The following is a 22,557-nucleotide window of genomic DNA, read 5'->3' on the forward strand; positions in this document are numbered from 1 at the left end:
ACCATACACGCTAATCACAGTCCGCAGGTAGAGACAGTCTGCTACATTGACAACCTTTTGTGTCAGAAGGTGGGCTACTCCTCTGTACAAGCATTGAAAAGATGGTTTGAGAAGTGGTATGTGCACTATGAGAGTGTGAGCAGCAGGCGATGCACCAGGCTAGGTTCAGGAGCTGGGTTTATCAGAGACTTTTCCATTGATTGCATGGAACCTTCCTTGCTGTGCCTTTATTTGAGTATCTGTCCAACAACAGCAGCAGATCTTGTCACCATGTGCAAAGCCCTTCTAAAACTGCTAGAAGAAAAAGAATAACATGATAGAAAACTACATATTATTGCACTCAATATTGACTGTTCAAAGCACCAAATAAACAGCAGCTCAGAAATTTCAAGCCCTGAGAGGACAAGAAAAATGTTGTCTTTCCCCTTTCAAGTACTGTGGCTTGTTTAATCTTGTCTCGTTGCACGCTATGAGGAATGGTGCTTCTGGCTTCACAGCACATGCAGAATAAATGGCTTTTATGGCTATCAGTAGCTTTGGATCTCTTCAGCATTTAATTACCTGCAAAGGCCATTTATTGCCTCATATATTCCTCTGGCATGAACATTATCCCTTAAACAATAAATAAAATTCTAAGGTCAGACTTAAAGAAGGAAGCACAGACCATCCAGCCATGGTGAATTCTTAAATTTAATATTGGCTCTTCCTCCAGAAGCCTGCCCAAGGGCAAGTCTCCTTCCTCCTGGCTGGTGTTCCTCCATAGACACAGAATCATAGAATCACAAAATCACTAAGGTTGGAAAAGACCACTAAGATCACAGAATCACAGAATCGTAGGGGTTGGAAGGGACCTCTAGAGATCATCGAGTCCAACCCCCCTGCCAAAGCAGGCTCCCTACACCACGTCACACAGGTAGGCGTCCAGGCGGGTCTTGAATATCTCCAGAGAAGGAGACTCCACCACCTCCCTGGGCAGCCTGTTCCAGTGCTCCGTCACCCTCACTGTAAAGAAGTTCTTGCACACATTCGTGCGGAACTTCCTATGCTGTAGTTTCATCCCATTACCCCTAGTCCTTTCCCCACACACTACTGAAAAGAGACCAGCCTCACCACTATGGCCCCCACACCTCAGGTATTTATAAACCTGGATCAAATCCCCTCTCAGCCTCAGATCATTTAGTCCAACTATCAACCCATCATCACCAGCCCACCAATCCATGGGTGCCAACCTCTTGGCTTGCCTGGGCCATATTGAGCAAACAGAAGTTGTCTCGGGTCGCATATAAAATGTACAATATAGTTAATGAATATAAGTTTAAAAAAAACCAAACAACTCAAAATATTTTTTATTGAAATGTAAAAACAAAAAAACAAAAAAAAACAGAGAGCAACAAAAACATAAACCTAGTGTGGTATTTGACCTTGATTCTGTGAAATTAGTGAGTCAGTGTCTGTTTAATGGCAGTGGCTGCAATTCTTCCTAAGTTCTCAAGGTGTCTGTCAGAGATTTTTGATGAAACATTACTCTTCCTGTACTTCATTCTTGACAGTAATTGTTCACGAATGTTCGTACTGCCAAAAAGTGACAACATGAATATGGCATGATTGTGAAGTGAGCGATACTTTGCTCTGGTAAGATAAGACTTATAAAAGCTTAGGAAAGAGATATGACCAATTTTTTCTTTGAGTTGGATGTTTGATTGCAAACTCTATATATTCCATTTGAAAATTCATAGGTAATGCATCTATATTGACTGAAAACGCTGTTGCAAATATACCAAAACATTGATGATTTTTTTGGAGATCTTGAGAACTGTTCTCAAATTCTTTTCTCAAAATGGAAAGCACAGCTTCAGGTCTTTCACTATTCACAGGACTGTTCTTAACCAATGTATCAAAATGCAGAAAATTATTTGCCACAACTTGAGATTGCCATAATTTAAGTTTCATTTCAAATGCTGTTTTGGTTTGAAACACAGCACAAATGAGTTGATTTTCAACTTGAAGAGGCGGGCTTAACTCATTTAAATGAGTGATCAAGTCACAGAATCATAGAATCGAAGAATGGTCTGAGTTAGAAGGCATCTTTCCACCAAAAATGCTGTAACTGTGAGCGAGTTTTAATCTGTACATTCTGGCACAAATTTTACTTATAATTCCATAAAGGACATTATTTCATTTCACAATCATAACAATATTTTAGCATTTTATCCCAATTTAGCCACCTTCCTTCAGAAAAGTGAATGACGTCCCCATAATCATCATCCACACTTGTAAGGAACTCCTGGAACTGGTGATGATTCAGTCCCTTGAACTTTAATAAACTGACAGCTTTGATGACAATTTGCATGACATTATCCATTTTTAAAACTTTCACAAATAATTTTTCTTGATGTACAATGCGGTGATATTTCATCAAACACGAGTTGCCAGCGACAATGGCATCATCTTGTATTAATTTTATAAGCCCTTCTTTTTTACCAGCAATCACTGGTTTGCCATCAGTAGCCATACCAGATATGTAGACATGTTGACAAATGGCAAAAGAAAATTGCTTTAATGTATTTTTTTACTGCTTCAAACAAGTCAAGAATTTTAGTTGTATCTGTCAATGGCACCAAAAAAAGCTGTTCCTTCATTTTTCTTGAATATGGAACAAGGCTAGGAAGTAGAATTTAGAGAAAGGGAAAAACGTGTTTTTTACTGTATTAAAAGGTATGCATATGGCATGTTGATAAAATGAGGGGCATAAGTGCATGAAGCATAATGGATGAGGTGATATCTACTACAGATAAAGTACTGCTGGGTACAAGCATTAAATTCAAGCCTTACATGCTCCATTGCATGGAGGAAGTACAGAAACCTTTTGAGATCCCTAATTGGGTAAAATATGATTGCAACTTGGTTTTAGCTTCAGGTACATCTTTAACTATATTTTAGATGCAGAGCTGTATTATTCCTTCAGGAGATACCTGAAGTTAGGAGCGCAGTCCTTGATTTTAAAAGATTTAAGTGAAGGTTGAAACAGGAATTTCAATTACTAAGCTTGTTAAATATTGATACAGATATCTGTTATTCATCATCTCCATATTTTATGCAGTCAGATTGACAGGCATCACACAGGTATCTGCCTACAGCCAATAGTGACAAAACTTCCACCCATCTCAGCATAGAGTGCATTACCAGTGGAACACACTGTATTTCTTGTTGCTCCTGAGAGGAAAAGGATGATCCTTAAGATCATGACTTTATGTCAAATTAAGGTGTTCAGTGTGCTCCATGGCTGAGGAGAATGTTCAGAGCACTCTGTGCTGTGGGTTCCCTCACTCGCAGGGCTGCTAGCAATGGGGCAGCTTGACTCCCCTGGGGAGAGAACAGAGCTGAGGGGAAGGAGGACAAGGGGCCCTCATGCCTAAGTTGGACAGATTTTATAGCAAATTTTAATTGTATTTTTCAAGGGAATGGTCTTGGATGTCCTCTGGCTTTTCAGCTCTATTTTTCTCCTGTTCCATGTTGCCCTCTTTTTTAACCCTTTAGGATAAAAGCTTAAAGAAACTCTTCTTCCTTTATCTGTCTTCATTTAGCTTCTATTTCAGTCTTTCCTTTTCCCTTTTGCTACCAAATAAATGGAAACAACTGCATTTCCAGTCTCACCACCCAATTTTTCTCAAGATTTCTTGGGCTCAGCTCTACTGGTGGCACTCCCCAGGAATTATTTGTCAGCAGTAATTATATAGAGTACATCAAAGTGTCTTTCAGAGAGTAATAATATTCAGCATCTGTTTGAAGAACATTCATCTGTTGGCAAAATGAATGCAGAGCAGGAGATTAAAGTTAGTAAGGGAAAATCTGCAGCAAAATACAGGGGAACCCAGTTGGGTGCTGGGGTTGAGACGGTGCAGGCTGTGGGCAGCAGCAAGAAGGGGAAGGTGCAAGTTGATGGGCAGCACAGCTGGGAGATGGGCATGGCAATGAATCTCCACCTCACTGAAAAAAAAATGCAAATGTGGGTTGGGGAATCACTACATATATAACACTTATGGTGGGCTTCTCTATGGATTGGTGAAGGAGAACAAGGCATTAGGGCCAAGCTATGGTGTGTTCATATCACAGAAATAAAACAACATCAGAAATACCAGAAAGTCCATCCGAGCATTGGGCAGAGAGAAATGAAGTGCAGACTTCATGAAAGATCTTATACCCACATATAGATACGTGCACAGACCCATGCTCTGCGTGTGCTCCACCTGATCACCGAGTGAGTTTATCAGTTATTAAGGGGCAAACACAGCTCATTTTGCAGTTACTGTGCTTTGCTGTAGCCAACTCATGTGATGTGTCTCAAATAATTTGTTTTTCAAAGAAAAACACTGCTGTTAAATATTTGAAGTCAGTACAGTGCAAGGAGATTCATCATGGTGATAACAACAGAAATGCATTCAGCACTTTATCTGTAGAGAATGCCAGTACATAATGTGCTGCAATTTCCAAATAACATAGTTGTTTTTATACAATCTATTCTACACACAGCTTTTTGTGACTTTTATCAATGCTGATTAATAAGCTTAAAGGCTACACTGAAAACTACGTGGATAGAAAGGAAAAGCACCTGAGCGCTGCTGGAGGCTGGGGGCAGAACAGATGGATGGCAGCCTCCTGTCTCCCTCTGCCTATGCGGAATATTGCTACACTAATAAAGCACAGAGTGTTGCAACCCCAAGAAATCCTCTTTTCATGATGTGTGGCTTGGTGTAACATAAAGGTGAGGGAGACAGGGTCTGAAATCAGGAGGAAGAGATGAAGGGAACACTTTGCTAAAGACTTGATCCATGTATCACTGAATTCACCTTCACTCGTGGGTATTCAGTACTTAAACAATTCGCCTGCACTGTGGAATAGGACTAACATGTCTCTACTGCAACACAAGACGTTTATTCTGTCATCCCCAAGTACTTTAAAAAAAATCACCTTTAGGTGATTTATACACACGAGTACCTTTTATTATTAAATCTAATTTATTTGTCAGCAGTTAGCTTGCAAATTTACTCTCCCTTTTTACTCACTTTGGACTTATAAAGCCGTGTAGATCTGTTCCCAGCCAGTTTCATTTCCTGGTTCTACTGCATTAAACACGATGCAGCTCTCGTCTGCACTGCAAATACTTAGGGGAAAATGAGGGAAAAAAATCGCCTATGCTGAAGTCTTGTAAGCAGGGCAACACTGCATTTTGCAAAACGCTCTAAAATATTTAGGTCCTGATGCTAGCTGACTGGCAGCTTCTCCTTAGGGGATTCCTCATTTCAGTGGGCAGTGAGGGTGCAGCGAGGAGATGCCTGGTACAGCAAAGCCTCAGACTGAAAACTCATGGCAGCTTTCATCTCCATGGTGTGACCGTGACTCCTCTGTTCACAGTACCACAAGTGGATGAGGCTTATTTATTCCTTTCTGTTCTGACTGATGAATAACCCCCTTCCTTCCCTTGTGGGTGCATTTGTGTGAATTGTGTGCTCCTGTAACTGAGGCAGTTACCCTGCACTGTAGGAGCACCTGCTAAGGGGTGACATCATATTCTCATCGCACTGCATGTCTGAACAGCGAATGGAGCTAAAAGGAAAGGGCTGTGCTGTTATCCAGGAGTAAATCACAGCAGGATGACCAGAAAAGCCTTAATCCATCATAGGAAGCTCTTATCTGCAGATGGAGGCAAGTAGGCTCAAGCTACACAGCAGATAAGGTGCATGGTCTGTTTCTGACAGGGTGGAAATATGTGAGGCTGCTTGGCAGGCACAGGAAAAGATATCTTTTTAATCTTTTAAGAGCTGATGTTAAAACAGAAGATAGCAGTACAGAACCAAGGCAAATCTTCACAGTGTTTAATACTGTTCACAACTCTGCTCTCTACCTCTCTAGCTTGCCCCAGGTGGAACTGATGGCTAAACTCACCTGGAGTGTTTTTCTCTGCATTTGCTTTCTGTGTTTTTCGCACTTTACTTACCATTACTAGAAGGCTGAGATGTGGGTTTCTAATCCTTGCTACCTGAAGCTCATTAGACAACAATATGGGAAATCCTTCATGAAGAAGACTGCTTACATGGATCCAAAGTGTTGGTTACTCGTGCCAAAAGTGTTGTAGCTAAAGAAAAAAAGACAGGAATGTGTAGTGTGGTGAAAGAGTCTGACAGGCTGTAAGATTGGTGCTTCCACTAATCTCAGCAAGTGGAAAAGAAATGCAGATATTCAGAATTTGTAGGTGAGAAGCAGAAAAATTTGGTTGTTTCTCTGGAGAAACACTGTAGTGAGATACCCACTTCTTGGCAGAAGGAAGTCAGTAAGCTAAAGAGAAGGGCGAAAACAAAATGCATGATGCGGCCAGTGGGACTCAGCATAAAGCTGTCCTTTCTTGCTTCCCAACAGCACCCATCAGTGTGCAGGGAGCTGGAGCCAGGACTGGGGCATACAAAATAAAGGGGAAAGCCAAAATGTGTGAGGAGTCTCTTGGGGAGATTCTGTCGCTGTGGTTGGCTCCTCTCAAATGACTGGGAGATGACACAAGGCTGGGAGATGACACAAGGCTGGCCCTGATGGAAGGAGAGGAGAGGTCTGGGGGAGGTATGATATCATACTACTTAAAATATTGAGTTCACAGCTGGTCAACCCATTATGGAAAATATATGGTAGCACTTAAAAAGGTGCAGGGAAGTGTCAAAGGGCAAAACCCATCACTAAGTAATATGGGGAATAGGAGGCAAGATAACAAAAATGAACAGTGGCAGTGAAGGAAAAAGGAAAAGAAAAAAAAAAAAAAGGAAAGGAAAGGAGAGAAGAAGAGAGGAGAGGAGAGGAGAGGAGAGGAGAGGAGAGGAGAGGAGAGGAGAGGAGAGGAGAGGAGAGGAGAGGAGAGGAGAGGAGAGGAGAGGAGAGGAGAGGAGAGGAGAGGAGAGGAGAGGAGAGGAGAGGAGAGGAGAGGAGAGGAGAGGAGAGGAGGGTTACTGTGGGGCTCAGGAAGAGTTTTTGCCTACAGGAGAAATTTTAGTGGGGTTTTATTTATTTATTTAAATGATGAAGAGAGTGAAAGGTTATATCTGCTCAGAAAAATGTCAGGTAGGGATCATCTTTCCTGAGTATACTCTCTTCTCCATTTCCTGCTTCACTTGCAATTAATTTTCATTTGCTTTCCTAATGTACAATGGGATACACAGGGTTTTTTTGTCTTTCCGGAGTGCCTCTATTCTCAGATGCTATCAAAGGTCCGTTGTATGTGATCTGCATTCACACATGCACTGTTAAATCCATGTGGCATCCTGTAGAGGTGTACAGATACCCCTGAGGCAAATGACTTACCATGCAGCTGAGGTGAGAGATAAAAAAAGTACTTTTCTTCATGCTAAAGGAGAATTGTGGTCCAGAGGTGATGGATAACCTGACCAAAGTCATGCAGCAGGGCTGGGATGTGAGCTGCACATTGACTCATCCTCAGGAGTTTAGCTGGGAAACATGCAGGCTGCTACTTTCAGAACCTCAGCTAAATAAACCTGAGTTTTTAAACTGTGAAAATAGGCATTGCTTTTGCTGGCTAAATTTTGCTTTTTTTTTTTCTCTCCTCCTTTGCTGCATTTTAATGCGTGTTGGATGTAACAAACTTCCACTTCTCAAACAATTTTCCTGTGGACCATTCCAGGAAAGGCAAACTAATTCACAATGGCTTGAGCATCTCAGGGTAGTGAAAAGTTGTAATGGAGAATACTGTGCTCAAAGCAGTTTTGCAGTTTTATTTTCTTCTGCTGCCTGAGAAAATATGTTTTCCTCAAAATATGTTGGTCAGAGTGGGATTAGTAGATGTAAAACCCAGACGCACCACTGCCTGAGCTGCAGCTTGTGCAGCTTCTTTATGGTACAACTAACAGGGATCCAGATGGCTGTGAACACAGAAAGCTTCCACAGTCTTGTCTGAGTTTCTGGATGGTTCAGCCCATTTCTCTCACTGCCTCCAGTGCCACTGTAAGCAGCCCAGCCTGTAAAGTCCAGGCAGGCAAGCCTGTTTTCAGCCAAGATTTTTGTGTTGCTATTCCTCCCTCCCAATACAGTGTGCCCACTAATCCTCCAGCTCCCTGTTGCTCTTGGTTGGAAGACTCTCCATCTCCTTTTGGTTGAGGTTTTCTAATACTTACTCCAAGATTTTTAGCTTCCTAATAGCGGCCAACATGATGTTTTTGCTAATATTTGAGTCTTTTTTGCTCTGGTGATATTGAGATGGTCCCAGCTAGAAGACGTGGTTGCTCCAGTTGTGTTGGCTAGTGCATTTTTACAAAGCAGCCCACACTCAGTGGGCAGCACAGAAGCTGACCAGCATCTTTTAAAAATCAATGACTTAAAACCTGTAACCACTTAAACCTGAACCCCAAGTCTCCTTTTTCCCAGTCTGTGACCTGTCTTTCCTCATGAGCTACCTGTGAACAGTAAGGGGTAACTCCAGCAAGTTGCTGTTCTATCCTACTGACTGCTGATGCCTATCTGAAGACTGGGAGTTCTGAAAAGGCTTGCTTAGAAACCTGACTGTGTAAGATGATCTCTGCTCCATCTTGCCTAATGACATGAGTTGCTCTTCAAATTGCCACAACATCTTCATCTTGGGCATGTTGCAAATGAGGCTCTTGCTGATCTGTGGCAATAGAATCATAGAATCCTTAAATTTGGAAGAGACCTTTAAAGGTCATCTAGTACAACTCCCCTGCAATGAACAGGGACTTGCACAGCTACATCAGGTTGCCCGGGGCATAGGCATCATTACTCCCATTGTGGAGCCCAAAGCAGAGATAGGTGGAACAAATTCATAGAATCACAGAATCATTAAGGTTGGAAAAGACCACTAGTAACATCTAATCCAACCATAAATTGATCCAGATCAAGGAAAGAGTCTTAGGTAGAGTTGGTAACAGAAATGACAGCATCTGGTTCTTCATCATAATTTCAGACACAACTCATACACTCCCTTCCACTGGGAGATTTTCATCCATGCAGGTCTTATTTTACATAGATTACTGAGCATCTGACATCAGTCAAAAAATCCCTGGTGTCCACTCACAAATTTAGGAGTCATTTATATCCATAGTAATAAAAGCTGTATGCTGTTTATTTAGCAGGGCTGTTCTAACGTGCTGTTTGTTGTTTAGACAGTCTGCATCTTCTTCATATTGTAATCATATTAAAAAAGCATTCTTTTCCTGAAATAAAGAGGTAATGATTCACAAGAGGCATAATTATTCCATGCGGTGCAGGCAGGATGCTGCAGAAAGAGCTGTCTTCTTTATGCATAAGAGGCTTTTATTGCAAGTGTTCTACACAGTAATTAAATTCCTTTGAATGAGAAGGCTTGATTGGATTTTCTTTGGTTTACGGGGAGGAGTCTGAAAAGCAAGGTAGTTATCTCAATTGCTATACAATTTTGACATCTGTTGAAGGCTAGGGAGAAAGGTTCGGAGTGCCAGATTCCCATCTCCCTTATGCCAGTGTTATGTTAGCTGAACTCTTGAATTCAGCTGAATTGCATTCTATTCGTATTTGGGTAGGAATAAAGCTTAGAACCTCTTGGCAGAAAGCAGTAGGCTACCTGAATGCACTCTGCGAGAATCCAAATTATCTAAGGGAAAAAAACACAGTTAGAGGAATGTTACTTGCAGTTACTAAAGCAAGTGCCCAAAAGTGAGAAAACTTCACATTCATGGCTGTCCTTCCAATGGGATAGTTGCCTCATTGCAAGTCCAGCCTTGGCCCAGAACAGGCCAAAGTTATAAGAGACAGCAGCAAGCAAATGAAAAGTCAGATAATCATGCAGTAGGAGTCTGTGCTGTGGCTTGGCATGTGAGCCAGGATGCTGGTGTGGTACAATTGTTGAGTATTTGAGTTGTCAAACTAAATTGCGTTTGTTTAACATCAATGGTTATACGCAGCTTGCAAAGGGATTTTGCAAAAAAAATACTAAGAATGTAAATTAAAAGAAAAAGACTATTACATACAACCTCAATATGTATTAGCAATGGGGTTTGGGTCTCGTAGCATAAATTACAGTATAAATTCACCCTGTTACTGGGTGCCAGGAGATGTGTGACACCTTAGAGGTGATTTCACTCAGCTTGGAGACTTTACACACAGTAAGGACAGCAGCAATTTTAGCAGCTCAGAGAAACATCATGGGGAAAAGGAAGGCACTTTCCTAATCTGCGGACTCCCTGCCTGCCTGATGCTGATGCTTTGTTTCACCCAGCTGGAGTGGGAACCTCTAAGGCAGGGACAGCATGTATGTGAAGGGGCTGGATTCTTGAAGCTCCTCATCCTCATGCTGTCCATTAGACCTCCAGCCTTGGTGGTGTTCAGGGAGCACCATGAGGCAAATGAGACCTGTCTTTGCCTTCCCACTCAGTGGGAGTGGGAAGTGGTAGGAGAGTATTGCCCTAAACTGACACGGGTTGGTTGCATCAAGCCAAAACTTCCCTGTCATGATTCTACTGACTTCTGAGAGATTGTGCTTCTCCTTATTGTATATTAATTCTCAGAAAAGATGCCTCCTGTGTCCAGCCTATCCATGCCATCCAGCTGTCTGTACAGAAAGTCTGAAGTGAAGCTAAATGTTGGTTCCATTTTACCGATTCTTTCTTTTCTTATTGAGCAGAAACAGTCATCCCTGAGGATTACCTGGATCCAGCTAACATGAAGCGGTACAGCACGGATCCTACTGACTCTGCCTTCAGTTGTGTGGGCTCCACATATGCCATGCGGCAGAGTCCTGCAGATGGACATCCGGCTGGAGGCTCCTCTTCCTCCTGCGGTCATCGTCCTGCACCGGTGTCCTCAGGGAGGTCTTCCTCTGCCAGCCTGCGGCACCACACCTCCAGCCCAACAAGGAATGGGACCTATCCTGAAGGAAACACAAGTGGTAATATAATCATATTCCTATTAGCAATGTGTGCTGCTATGCTGGTGCCATGCTGGGGTCTTAACTCATTCCTAAATTCCCAGGAAAGTTAGCAAGGTGCACTTGCATTGACATGCATTCAGACCGTGCATGCTTTCACTTAGAAGGAGAAATAATAACCTATGTAAACACAAAATCAATCTGTTCATCATTAAGTAAAACGGTGAATGTTTTCTAATGCAGTTATTAATTATGTAAACGTATGTATTATGTATAATCGAGTGGCAATCACAACCACCATTATCAATTTACAGATATAAATATTAATATATAAGGCATTTCTCCCCAAGACTGATACTGCTTACAGACAGGTTAATTGCACGACACCAGCTGTGTACAAAGCACCATACAGAACAAACTCAAATATTAGTGCCTATCAAACAATTTAGCAAAAGATTTTTCTTCCTAGATGTGTAGCCAACCCTGCCCCCATTAAATACAAACTACAGCAAATTTTGTTTGAAAAAGACTGCCCAGAAAACATATATTTTTAGAAGTCACCCAGCTCACTGCTCAAGGCTTTTTTATCCTTTAGGGAAGAAAAGTCACGAGAAGTTTATCTGCAGATCCAAGAGATGCCACAGGAACCACTGCATTCAATAACCCTTCCTCTCCCCTCTCTTTGTATTTTTGTCCAGCTATCCTCCTGGGCTTTAGACTCATTGGGTTGATTGCTCTGCCTATTAAGGGCACTCTGCTGGTGCCAAGCCCTCTTAAAATGGGACTCGTTGCAAAAGATGGCTTCCCTCCAGGAAAGCTTTCCTGGCAGCTGAGGTGAGGGGAGCAAGTGGGACTGCAGGAGCAGCCTGGTGTAAGGCAGCACAAGGCTGATACTCACAGATAACTCAGCATCAAGAGAGAACTAGCTGAGGCAGTGGCAAGAGTGCTTTCTAATCCTGGAGTGTATTTGCTCTTCACCAGCGCTTTGTGCTATATTCCCTGTCAGCCATGGCTTCTTTCACCCCAGAAAAGACCTGGGTTCATCAAATGGATTAGGTGATTCCCTGAACTTCTGCTAACTTTGTCTTTATTTGCATTTCTTCATTAACAGGTCTTTATCAGTAGCCATTTGAACAGTGTCTTCACCCCTTACTAATTATTCAAACTTCATTTATGCATTTTTCATCTTGAAGGTAGATCTAACAAAGGAGTTGAATATCTCAGCCATTTTCAAGTCATTAATTTCTTCCCCTTCCTCATTTATTAATGGAATCTACTGTCACTCCGGTTACTTTTTTTCCTCATGATATATTTGCTGTAGCCTTGCTGGTTCCCCCTAACCCTTTTGTCCAGCATTAGCTCCTTACATTGTCTTTCTGCCCTTGTATTTCCCCTGGAAACTGCAAGGGATTCTGCAATGAGCCAAGATTTAATAATGTTGTTAGTTGCCTGGTTTGAAATCTTTATCATTCTGGTTATCTCTTTGTAACATACAGGAAAAGGCCAGAGCAGCTGAGGCCGAAGTTCTGCCTTGCTGTGCATCTTGTCTCCAGCATGAGGAATTCCTTAGGGCAGAGCTGAGTGCAGGCACAGCAATGCTCCTCCAGCACCCTCAACACCTTAAGAAACTGGTGACTAAAGGACTTTGAGCCAGAAGCGGTGGATTTGTATTGACTAATCTGTCATAGGTTTTTCTCCATTTTATTACCCAATGGCTTATTGAATACCTTGCACATTTTCAGCATGAATAATAATAATAATAACGCCATGGTAAAGTTCCTGTGCTTAAAAAGTGCATTATGTGAATAAAAGCCTTTGTATAATGGATTTGAATCTATGTTCAGGAGAATGAAGCTGAAAAACATGAGGGTCTGCACATACAGGAGCAAGCATATCCAAATAGAGATGGGTTTGCCATCAAGGTCTCCAACAGGAGGATTAGCAATTTCCTGTGTTCTAGGTGCTCTGTGCACCTCTGCACACCTGCCCCAGTGATTTGTGCATGTTTGTGTCACCACCATGCCCCTTCTCCAGAACATCTTCATTGCCCCTGGGGCTGCTTTCTTAGAAGCAGAGGAGAGCAGTTGGCTCTTGCCTATGGCCATGTTTTCAGTGACTGAGATGTACAACACAGTGACAACCACGAAGTCAGGGTGCCCACAGATTTATTACAGCAGCCCTTCTATACTTAGAGAAAAGGTGCTGCTTCCAGGCAGTCTGCTTTCATTTCCTTCTCCATTTGCCATAGTATCAGTTCTGTAGCACAGCTCTGTGCTGCTGGAATTCCCATCGTGAGTTTCTATAAAGCACTGTTTGCTTCTCCTTAAAGGCAGAGAATCTATTTTTTTCACTGCTATCCTATTTTTCATGTATTTTTATCTTTATACTTTAATAGAAATCACAGCCATCTAAATATGCATCTTCCCACGATCACTTCAGTGTAGCTACGCTAGAGTTTGATTACTGTCTTGGCAAAATCTCTCTCAAAGGTCTTAGGACTCAGTGCTTCTGTGTATGCTTTTCCTCTTTCTAGGGACAATTCATATGGTGCTGAATCATAAATGGGTGAGGATGAGTAATCGGTGCCTACATGTATCCGTTCTAATCCTCCTTGGTTTGCTTACTTAAAGACAGGGATGGACGGGACTCATTAAAAGGAGGGAGAATTTCTCTCCAAAACCTGAAGCCGATCCATTTTATGTATTGATATATCAGAAAAATAGCATGCCTTATTTATCAGGGTGGGCAAACATCGTGGAAAAAAAATCATAACTGCAAAGCATATCTCAGTAAATAGCAGAACGAGCTTTTCAAGGGGAATGGATGAGATTAAAACCCAAAGCTCTCATTAATGCGATTGGAAGCATGATGCCTAATTCTCCGTGACTATGCTAAAAAATTCCAAACAAACAAACAAACAAACAAATCTCATTTCAGAAAGCCAGTTGGGGCTGCTAAGAGATAAACATGCACTTTGCTGTCATCGTCTGCCAAACTGAAGCTCTTAAATCTGGGAAGGAATAGTCAAGGACATCGTAAACCATAAACCTTTCCAAGCCTGCTTATGTAACAGACAAACAAACCCTTTATCCCGAGAGTGGAGAATTGTGCGTTCAGCCACGACACAACAGCCTCAGCCTTGCCTGTAGCCTGGGGGCTTTATGCAGATTTTATTATCCAATATTAGCAGTTAATTATTACCCCCGAGGGTCTTTGTTAAAGAGACAGTCCCACTTGCTTAATACATTTATTTCCTGACAGCATTTCAGGCACAGGGTTAGAAGGTTGTTTGTTGCAGACGAATGCTGCCAGCACCTCGCAGGGGAGCACCTCCTCCAGGCAATGGCAAGGGAAGAGAAGCTCAGCCCTGGTCCCACTTCTTCTGTATGCACTGCTTGCCAGGTTTTGAGGTCACTTTCACAGCCTGGAAGGTTCAACACCTGCACTGAGCTTTTCTTTTTCTCTTTCAAAACAGAAGCAAGAAAAGCACCAGCAAGCATTTGCCACCAGTTTATGGCTGGATCTCAATCAGCAGGGCTGCTCTGGCAGTCGTGGCATCATGTCCCCATGCCACACAGTGGGTGCTGCCATCTTCTCCAGCCTGCTGTCTCAGGAAGCCTCTCCTGCAGAGTCCTCCTCCTGTCCTTGCATGCAGTGGGAGGGCTTCTTAAAGAACCGTTTCCTATCTCTCTGTGCCTCTCATTGAGGGCCTGCTACTTGTGCTTGCTTTCAGTGGATCTGCTGCTCCTCATTAACTTCTCCAGTACGATCAGAGAGAGCCTTTTAAAATTTCATCCCCACCCCTTTCCCCTGAGGCAAAGAAATCATTTAGGCCTGCAGCAATATTAAAGTTCATCTGTCACTTCCTTTCCACTCTTATCTATCAATGGCCACACTCCCTCGGGGCTCTGTTTGTTTGCCAAGAACATATTTAGGGAGTCTGTTATTTATCTTCCCTTCTTTCACAGGTTTAACTCCACTTTAGTGTTGTATTTCCTCACTGTGGCCCTGCAGCCACTCAGCTGTTGGCTTTCCCTCCTTTCACCCTCTTTCTCAGGAACATCTGGAGCATGAAGTGGGCTCAGAAAAAAGGCCTGAAGGGCAAGAGCTCAGCCTCTGGCTCCTTTGCACCAGGACTTTCTTGCCATTGGCTTCACTGGGTGTTGGGCTTTGATACTGTACTTCCAGCCATCCCTGCAGCAGTCTTAGCAGGGACACCCCAAGAGCCTTGCCCTGCAGGGAGCCCCTTCCCCATCCTCTCCAGTACCAACACAGGCAGGAGGGGGAGTGCTTCCCTTTGATTGCCTGAATTTCCATATCTCATTCCATTAATTTGACAATATTTTTTTTTTTGCCACCTGTCAAAAACAGGAAATTGGATTTGACCTAGATTACGATCTCTAAAAATAATTATTGGTCCCGAGCACTCCCATCTCTTTGTAATCTGAGTATTCATTATCATCTTGATTAATTCTGATGACAGGATGGCATAGGATACCCAGGAGACATGAGACTTCCTCATTTATCTAATTCTTAGGTTAAATGTGAATACCTTCAGATAAGAAAAAATGTATAGTACTTGCCCTGCTGCCATCAAACACTTTTGTGCTTAATATAATCTCTTAGCAAAGTGATGCTATTGAAACAGAGAACTCGTGCCTTTGTGTAGGCATGAAATGATTTATTTTTTGTTCCCAAATAAAGAAATTACACTTACACGGGTAAATTACAAAGTTAAAAAGACAGAATAAATTATTAGGAAACAAAATAGGTTTTAAAAGATATGGAAAAAAACAGGTTGCTTCCAATCTCACCAGCTATGAAATGCTTTTGAGACATCTGTCTGCAAACTGGTGGTATCCCAGCTCTACTGACAGCATTTAAAGGCAACCACTTACATGCAAGGAAAATAGCACAATTCATGAAAAAGCAGCAGAGAATATAGGACACGAACTTAGGTGTATATATAGATTTAAAATAGAGTTCATGTCTATGCATAGTTTTCATTTCTACGTAGATATATGATACTTCAGATAGGGGTTTGAGAGGATTTCCTTCACTTGCTGGAGGCTGGAAGAGTTCTGGCCATGTAGACTCTTTAGAAAGGTCATTTATATATTTCTCTAAAAACATCAGATTTATGCTATTGATTGCTAGACTGCGGAGCACTGAGTAGAGTTCACCCTGTCATTTCAACCTTTTCTTCTCACCCCACTTCCTTATATTACCAATATTTCTAATGCCTGCAGAGGCTCCCAGCTGTTCCCAGGGGCTTGCTACTTCCCTTTACCCTTTCCTGGCATTTCTGGAAGAAGGGCATTTCTGGAAGCAGTGTATTTCAGGCAGCAGTCACTTGGGCCCAGGGCTGCTCTCCTTTCACCCAGCGTGAATCCCAGGCAAAGCCCTCTGGGGTTTCCTTGCAGTCATGCAAACTTAAGGGGAAAAAAATATGTGATTCTTGGTACATGTTCCCTGACCACACTATTGCCGTGGTGTTGAAACTTATGCAAACTTTCAGTCGCTGAGTAGCCTTTCTCTCATCTCTCTATTTTCCCTCTGGTTCACAAGAGCCTGTTTTTTCCCCTTGCCCTTGGTTCGTGGTGCCCACACTCAGCTTGTGCTGCTGGCATATCAGACTGCAGCAGCCTCCTGCATGCACTGGCTCCTCCAGCTCTCAGGCAAGTCGTGGTTCTTTCACTCATCCCTGACAAACTTGCTCAATATTACTGATGATCCAGGGGCTGGCTGAAATTGCCCCGTGTTTTTTGCACTCTTCATCTTCATTGCTTCATGCCAAAGAGTCCAGATGGTGTCTGTACCACTGTGTATTGCATTTATTCTGAGAGCGGAGCCCAGGGTCGCATGAGTCCTTATGAACACAAATCCTCGCTGTCTAATTAAGAGGACCTGCGGCTATTCCTTGTCCTTTATATCCAGAACAGTGACTTAGCAAATGAGAGTGTAATTATCATGATATTTACATCACATCCCATTACGAAGCCCATCGACCAGATTCACACATTCATAGCACTGCTGCTTGCTACAGTTCATCCTTCGTAACTGCAAAATATACCTCATTACATTATGTTGTGGGATAAGAAAAAAGGACCAGAATGCATATAAAGCCATTATTGTGCATGTATGGGCAGACCCCTGCTCACATAAATCAGCACAGCCCTATTGAAGTCATCAGAACAAAGATTTACATAAGCCACCAACCCAGCCCATTGCATTTGCTCATATGCATTATCACGATGCTTTGAGCCACGCGTGGTATTCTCATACATTTTATCCATTGTTATAAACTCTGAATTTCTCTGGAGGGCTCAGCCCTTCTCAGCAGCTTGAAGCCATTTTGGTTCCCCTCTTTGCTACCTGGGGCCTCTCCAGGCTCCAGTTTAGTTGTCCATGGTGTCCCTCTGTTTGCACTCTTCTGTTTCCCTTTCTGTCTCTTGCAGTGCCTGCTTGCTTACCACTTGCACACTGAAAATTGAGCCTTAGCAGAAACTGATGAGCAGGTCTCGGCAAGTAGCATCTCATCCATTTCTGTGCTGCTACCTGCTAATATAAAGTTTGCATTGCATGGATACAAACAACAGTAAACAGATTTCCTGTAATGTAGCATAATGCAGTGCTTGGGATAGTGAAGCAACATAAGGGTGTGTGTATGTGTGCAAATTACACACATCTAAGGCTAAGATTTATAATTCCGCAGAGACTAAGAATAAAAACATAAATGCACTTTCCTTCCGATATGCCTTTATTCACTTGATTTAAAGCTACAGCAAGTCAAAGTGACCTTAAATCATCCAGGGCTTACACCATTAAAAAGTCACATGTGCGGTGTTCATCTCCATGTATTTTAGTAGGTCTCCAAATAGGCATTCACTGGGGACCTTCAGCTTCACCTGAGCCTAAGATTAGCAGAAGGTTCACTAGGATCCCACTTCTAAGCTCCAAAAAAAATCTGAGTGTCTGAATGCAAAGAAGAAAAAATATTTGTTAAATCCTTATTTTATCTCTTAGCCTTTGCATTCAGTGGCAAGCTCCTTTGTTTAATGCCTCCAGGTGGGAGGGTGGTGTCTTCTGGAGCTGAGATCCCCAGTGCTTGCAGATCAGACAGCAGGGGCAGCTCTGTTTAAGAGGCTGGCAGCTGGCACATTGTTCCGTCCTCAGCAGGAACCTGAGGGTTTCATGTTTTTTAACACAGTTCACCAGCTGGGATCATATCTCCTGGTAAGCAGTTAGATCCAAAATTGCCAAGTCCCTTCTTTCCCTCCCCATTAGCTCAGGCTGATGCATACAGAGTCAGTGTCCAACATGTGGGGCTGCTGCACTGCTGCACGCCCACAAACCAAGGAAATCACTGCATGCTTTGTAATGTGCTGCTGTGGCCTTTTTTGTACTGATAGCCTCCAGTCCTTCACCAGAACGACAAGACGTGGCTCGGCCATCAAGCAAGAATCCTTTGAACTGGACTGTGGATGACGTGATTTGGTTTGTGAAGGATGCAGACCCACACGCTTTAGGTCCCCATGTGGAGCTCTTCAGAAAACACGTACGTAAAGCAGAAGCCTGAACCAGCCAAATTTGCGGGGTTTTAGTATTACGTAACTCCATAACCAAATTTAAAAGACTTGCTGACTCACTGGGGGATATGATAGTTGCCTTCATTAAGCCATCTCTAGTGGTAGAAATTCTAATTAGTAAAGTAGACTGTAAACACATATCTGATCAGGACTTTCTTGTTTCTGCTGGAGTCGGTAGCACCACATCTAACTGCATCTTCAGCCTCATCCAGCCTTCCTCAACCAATTCAGAGCATGAGCCTCAATGGATGCTCACCGCAGTCAAGGGCTGAGGCCATTTGACATCTGCAGGCAGGGCAGTGAGATGAGAACAGAGCAGGTACAGCCGTGCTAGGATCAAACCTGTGACTGCAGACCAGGTACTAGCCTTCTTTCCCTGCCTTCTGCAGAGATGGCCCACGCTGGCCAGGTAGGTAGCAGGAAGATGAATAAGACACATGTAGACTTAAAGTAACTTGGTTTGGCATGAATTTTTGAGACTAGTAGAAGGAGCTGTATACCAGCAGAGAAAATTGCCCTGGTCTGTGAAGCACACGCTGCCAGGTACACTCACAGGAACATTATTTAATCTTGGCTCACTTGGCCTGCTGCTCTATACCAATGCCATGCCACAATACTACCACTGCTCTGCGAACAAAGAGACCAAGCTAAATATCTATTGAAGACTGTTTCTGTCAGCCTTTGTCAAGCACCCAGCACCTATGGGCTCTACTCATTATTGGTTTCCTTGTAAAATATGCAGTAAGTTTGAGAACCTGGGTAAGATTACCACACAACTCAATTCAATTATGCCTCGGAGTTATATATACCCCTGCAATTTTTCAGCCTTCAAATCTCATCTGGATTAATACAGAGACCCCAGGGGTGAGAGACAAGTGATTAGTCCATTAACCTTAGCCATATCTTCCTGTATATTCAATCTTTCTATGAAGCAGGTGCATAATTTACTTAGAAGCACTTACTGTCATTGACAGGGCCCAGTTATCACCTGAAATTGTTGCTTTGGCAGTCAGCTCATCTGAGCTATGACACTGGGAGGGAGAAGGTGATGGGGCCACAAGGAGGGGAAAGGTGGGGAGGTACCTCGCATATGGACAGAACTCTTTCCCATTGCTATATTGGGAAAGAGTATACTCCACATATATATATATACACTATATATACTCCATGTGAGTACTGAGCACAGTGCCCAGAGCCGTTTTCCTGGTTGCAAGGAGCTGTAGCCTGCATTGGCCACAACTTCAACACATGCCATGGGGTGACCATGGCTCTCACTCTGCTCTCCTCACCAGGAGCAGAACTGTGAATCAACCACCAGGTGAAATCCTTGTGCTGAAGGCAAGGGACTTGATCAGGGTCTACTCAGAGCACATGCAAGAAGCTGGCATGAGCACAGCAATACCCACTCTTGCAGCTGGAAGCTGTATGTACATACTCACTGTAACTTTATCTTGCAGCTTATATGTTTGCTGTCCCCATCTCTTGCAGGAAAACAGCAGCACTCTAACTTGCAGTGAGCCAGATCTCAACAAATGCATGTAAAACAAGCTAATTGCACTGAATTTAACAGCTCCAGATCTACTGCAAACTTGGGAACCATGCTATAGAATCCCACATTTTTTAATCAATTCTTCTTATGTTTTTTTAAAGAACTTACACAATACCGGAGAGAAGTCAAGCCAACAATGCGTACAGGGATTTAGCAAATATGTGGGTATTTGATTAGATATGAATTCTCCCTCTGGCATACTCTAGCCATGGAGTTTAATTTTGACCTCTGCTCCATCGTAATAGAGGAAATAATAAAATATTGAACTCAACATTAAGAAACAGTTGCATTCACACCAAACACCTTGACAGTGTTTTTATCCATTAGCATCACAGCTCCAGGTGTATGGTTTTCTTTCTTGAGCAAGTATTAATTTAAATGTCATGCTTAATCTTCCATTCCTTAGCTTCTTTAAAATAATGGGAAGAAGAAGGGGAGAGTAAAAAGAGTTTTTGTAATGGATGGTGTGGGGGTTGCAGAATGAAGAGCATCAATTGATTGAGTTAATCAGAAAGTGACCTTAACAGCTCATCAGCTAAATCACCTGCTGAATGCAATAATAATGATCAGGGCAAATTAGGATCCATAGTATTGCTTAATTAGTGGGTAATGGATCACAGAGAAAAGACACACCGAGAAAACCATCAAATACAATATATGCAGCATTAGCGCTCCTGTCTGTATTTATGCACTCACATTCATTAGTAATGTTTTAACTCTCCAAGTAACAAAGTGAGGTGAAGACCAAGAGGAGAGGTAGTATTTTTAAGCAGATGCCCTAATATAGTTGGGAAAACAAACAGACAAGCTCAGGAATTGAAGAAGGGCATTGTATGGAAGCTTCTGTGCCTTACAGTCATAGGAGAACCCACAGTGAAACGACATCCACCTCTCTGTACACCAGTGCTATTTGGTGCTCAGTACAGCACCTTGTATTTACAAAAGGTTTTTCAAGCCAACAGATGTGGTATAAACAGTTTCTGCCAATTATGTGGGAGTTAAATTAAGTTTGAGTAAATTTCATTAATAAATCAAATGAATTGTGGAACTACTGACTTCAATTTAAGAAATCAATTGCTTGTATCACTGGGTGTAAGAGCACTGTGGAGACACGAAATATGCAGGTAGCCAGGAACAAAGCTGGACCTGAAACTCAGAGTGCTACGAGCAGCTCATGAGGCAACATGGCTCTGTGCCTCCATCACTCACACCTTTCTGTCAAGATCAACCTATTTTCTGCCAAACCTCACGGTTCCTTGAAGAATAAGTAGTAATATTTGATTAAAGGCTCCTTTGAGTTTCCTTTTATCCTATTTCAGCCTTCAATTTTTAAATGAAATTTCAAAATTCATGACATTTCCATCTAGGAAGAGCTGTTTCTGATCCACCTTGGGTAATGCGTCAGGACACAGTGCTGCCATCTTGCTTTTGTGGTGCTGGAAGCAGGGGGTTCACTTACTTTGATTCTCTTTCTATCTTCTGCAACCAGGAGATCGATGGCAACGCTTTGCTGCTGCTGAAAAGTGACATGATCATGAAATACCTGGGGTTGAAACTGGGACCCGCGCTGAAACTGTGCTACCACATCGATAAGCTCAAGCAAGCCAAGTTCTAACAGCTTCCTGAACAACAGCAGAATCTAACTTAAATCTAGACAGAGAAAACTATAGGTAACACGCTGCCTTACAGAGAATGCATTCCTTTGCAGATTGTTTTACCCTCTTTTTTTAAACAAAGACTTTGTCTTTTTTAACATTTGTGCATCTTCACTCTTTCTTTTTTTTTTTTAGTCCAATGGAAGCTTTGGGGCTTCTTTGTGTTAATAATTTGCCAAAAAGTGTATAATTACAGTAATTATTTTGTACCATTAATATTATTATGATTATATAAGTCCTATTTTTGTAATCAGAAGGGGGAAATAAGAAGCAAACTGTGACTGCTGGCAGAAAGACCACTGGCTGTCCACCAGGCAGGGATGCAGGGATGGGGTGGGATGCAGTGCTGGCTGGGCTGCTGTGTTCAGAGTGTTTGGGGGATGTGTGCCCTTTGGTCAGCCAGCACTGAATAGGAATCACCCTGTGTCTTGCACTAACATCTGGAAAACTTGAATTCTTCAGTTTGGGGGGAAAAATAAAGGCAAGAAGAAAAAAGAAGAATGAAAATTAAGAGGAAAAAAAAGTGGGTGTTTTTTTATTTTTAGGAAATAAAAATAGGGAAAAGGTTTTTATTGCAGCTGAAGTACCTTTTCCCACTAGAGGGAGCAGCCCTAATAGTTTCATAGTTTCATAGTTTCATAGTTTCATAGTTTCGTGCGGGTTGGAAGGGACCTTAGAGATCATCGAGTCCAGCCCCCGGGATTCGAGCCTCCTGTGTAGCAGAGCGGCACTTCTACCACTTGTGCCACAGGGGGGATTCGCTGGAGCTGTGATGACATGGTGCTTTCCATCTGATGAGCTCTGACCATCTGACTCTCCTAGTCAGCACATCTCTAAATACCCAGGAGGAATCGC

General features: G+C 42.6%; 1 protein-coding gene across 2 annotated transcripts in view; it reads left to right on the forward strand.

Annotated features, from left to right (window-relative positions):
• Window positions 1–22,182, forward strand: part of SCML4 (Scm polycomb group protein like 4) — a 47,362-nt gene extending 25,180 nt beyond the window's left edge. For both annotated transcript variants that reach the window (XM_015858810.3, XM_032443763.2), the window contains exons 7-9: window positions 10,667–10,930; window positions 18,322–18,467; window positions 21,537–22,182. In XM_015858810.3, the coding sequence (XP_015714296.2) occupies window positions 10,667–10,930; window positions 18,322–18,467; window positions 21,537–21,662 (536 nt within the window). In that variant the 3' untranslated portion in view covers window positions 21,663–22,182. The remainder of the gene's footprint in view (window positions 1–10,666; window positions 10,931–18,321; window positions 18,468–21,536) is intronic.
• The last annotated feature ends 375 nt before the right edge of the window (window positions 22,183–22,557 follow it).

This window comes from Coturnix japonica, chromosome 3 (assembly GCF_054131305.1).
Source record: "Coturnix japonica strain WE chromosome 3, WE-NBRP24, whole genome shotgun sequence".
Lineage (NCBI taxonomy): Eukaryota > Metazoa > Chordata > Aves > Galliformes > Phasianidae > Coturnix > Coturnix japonica.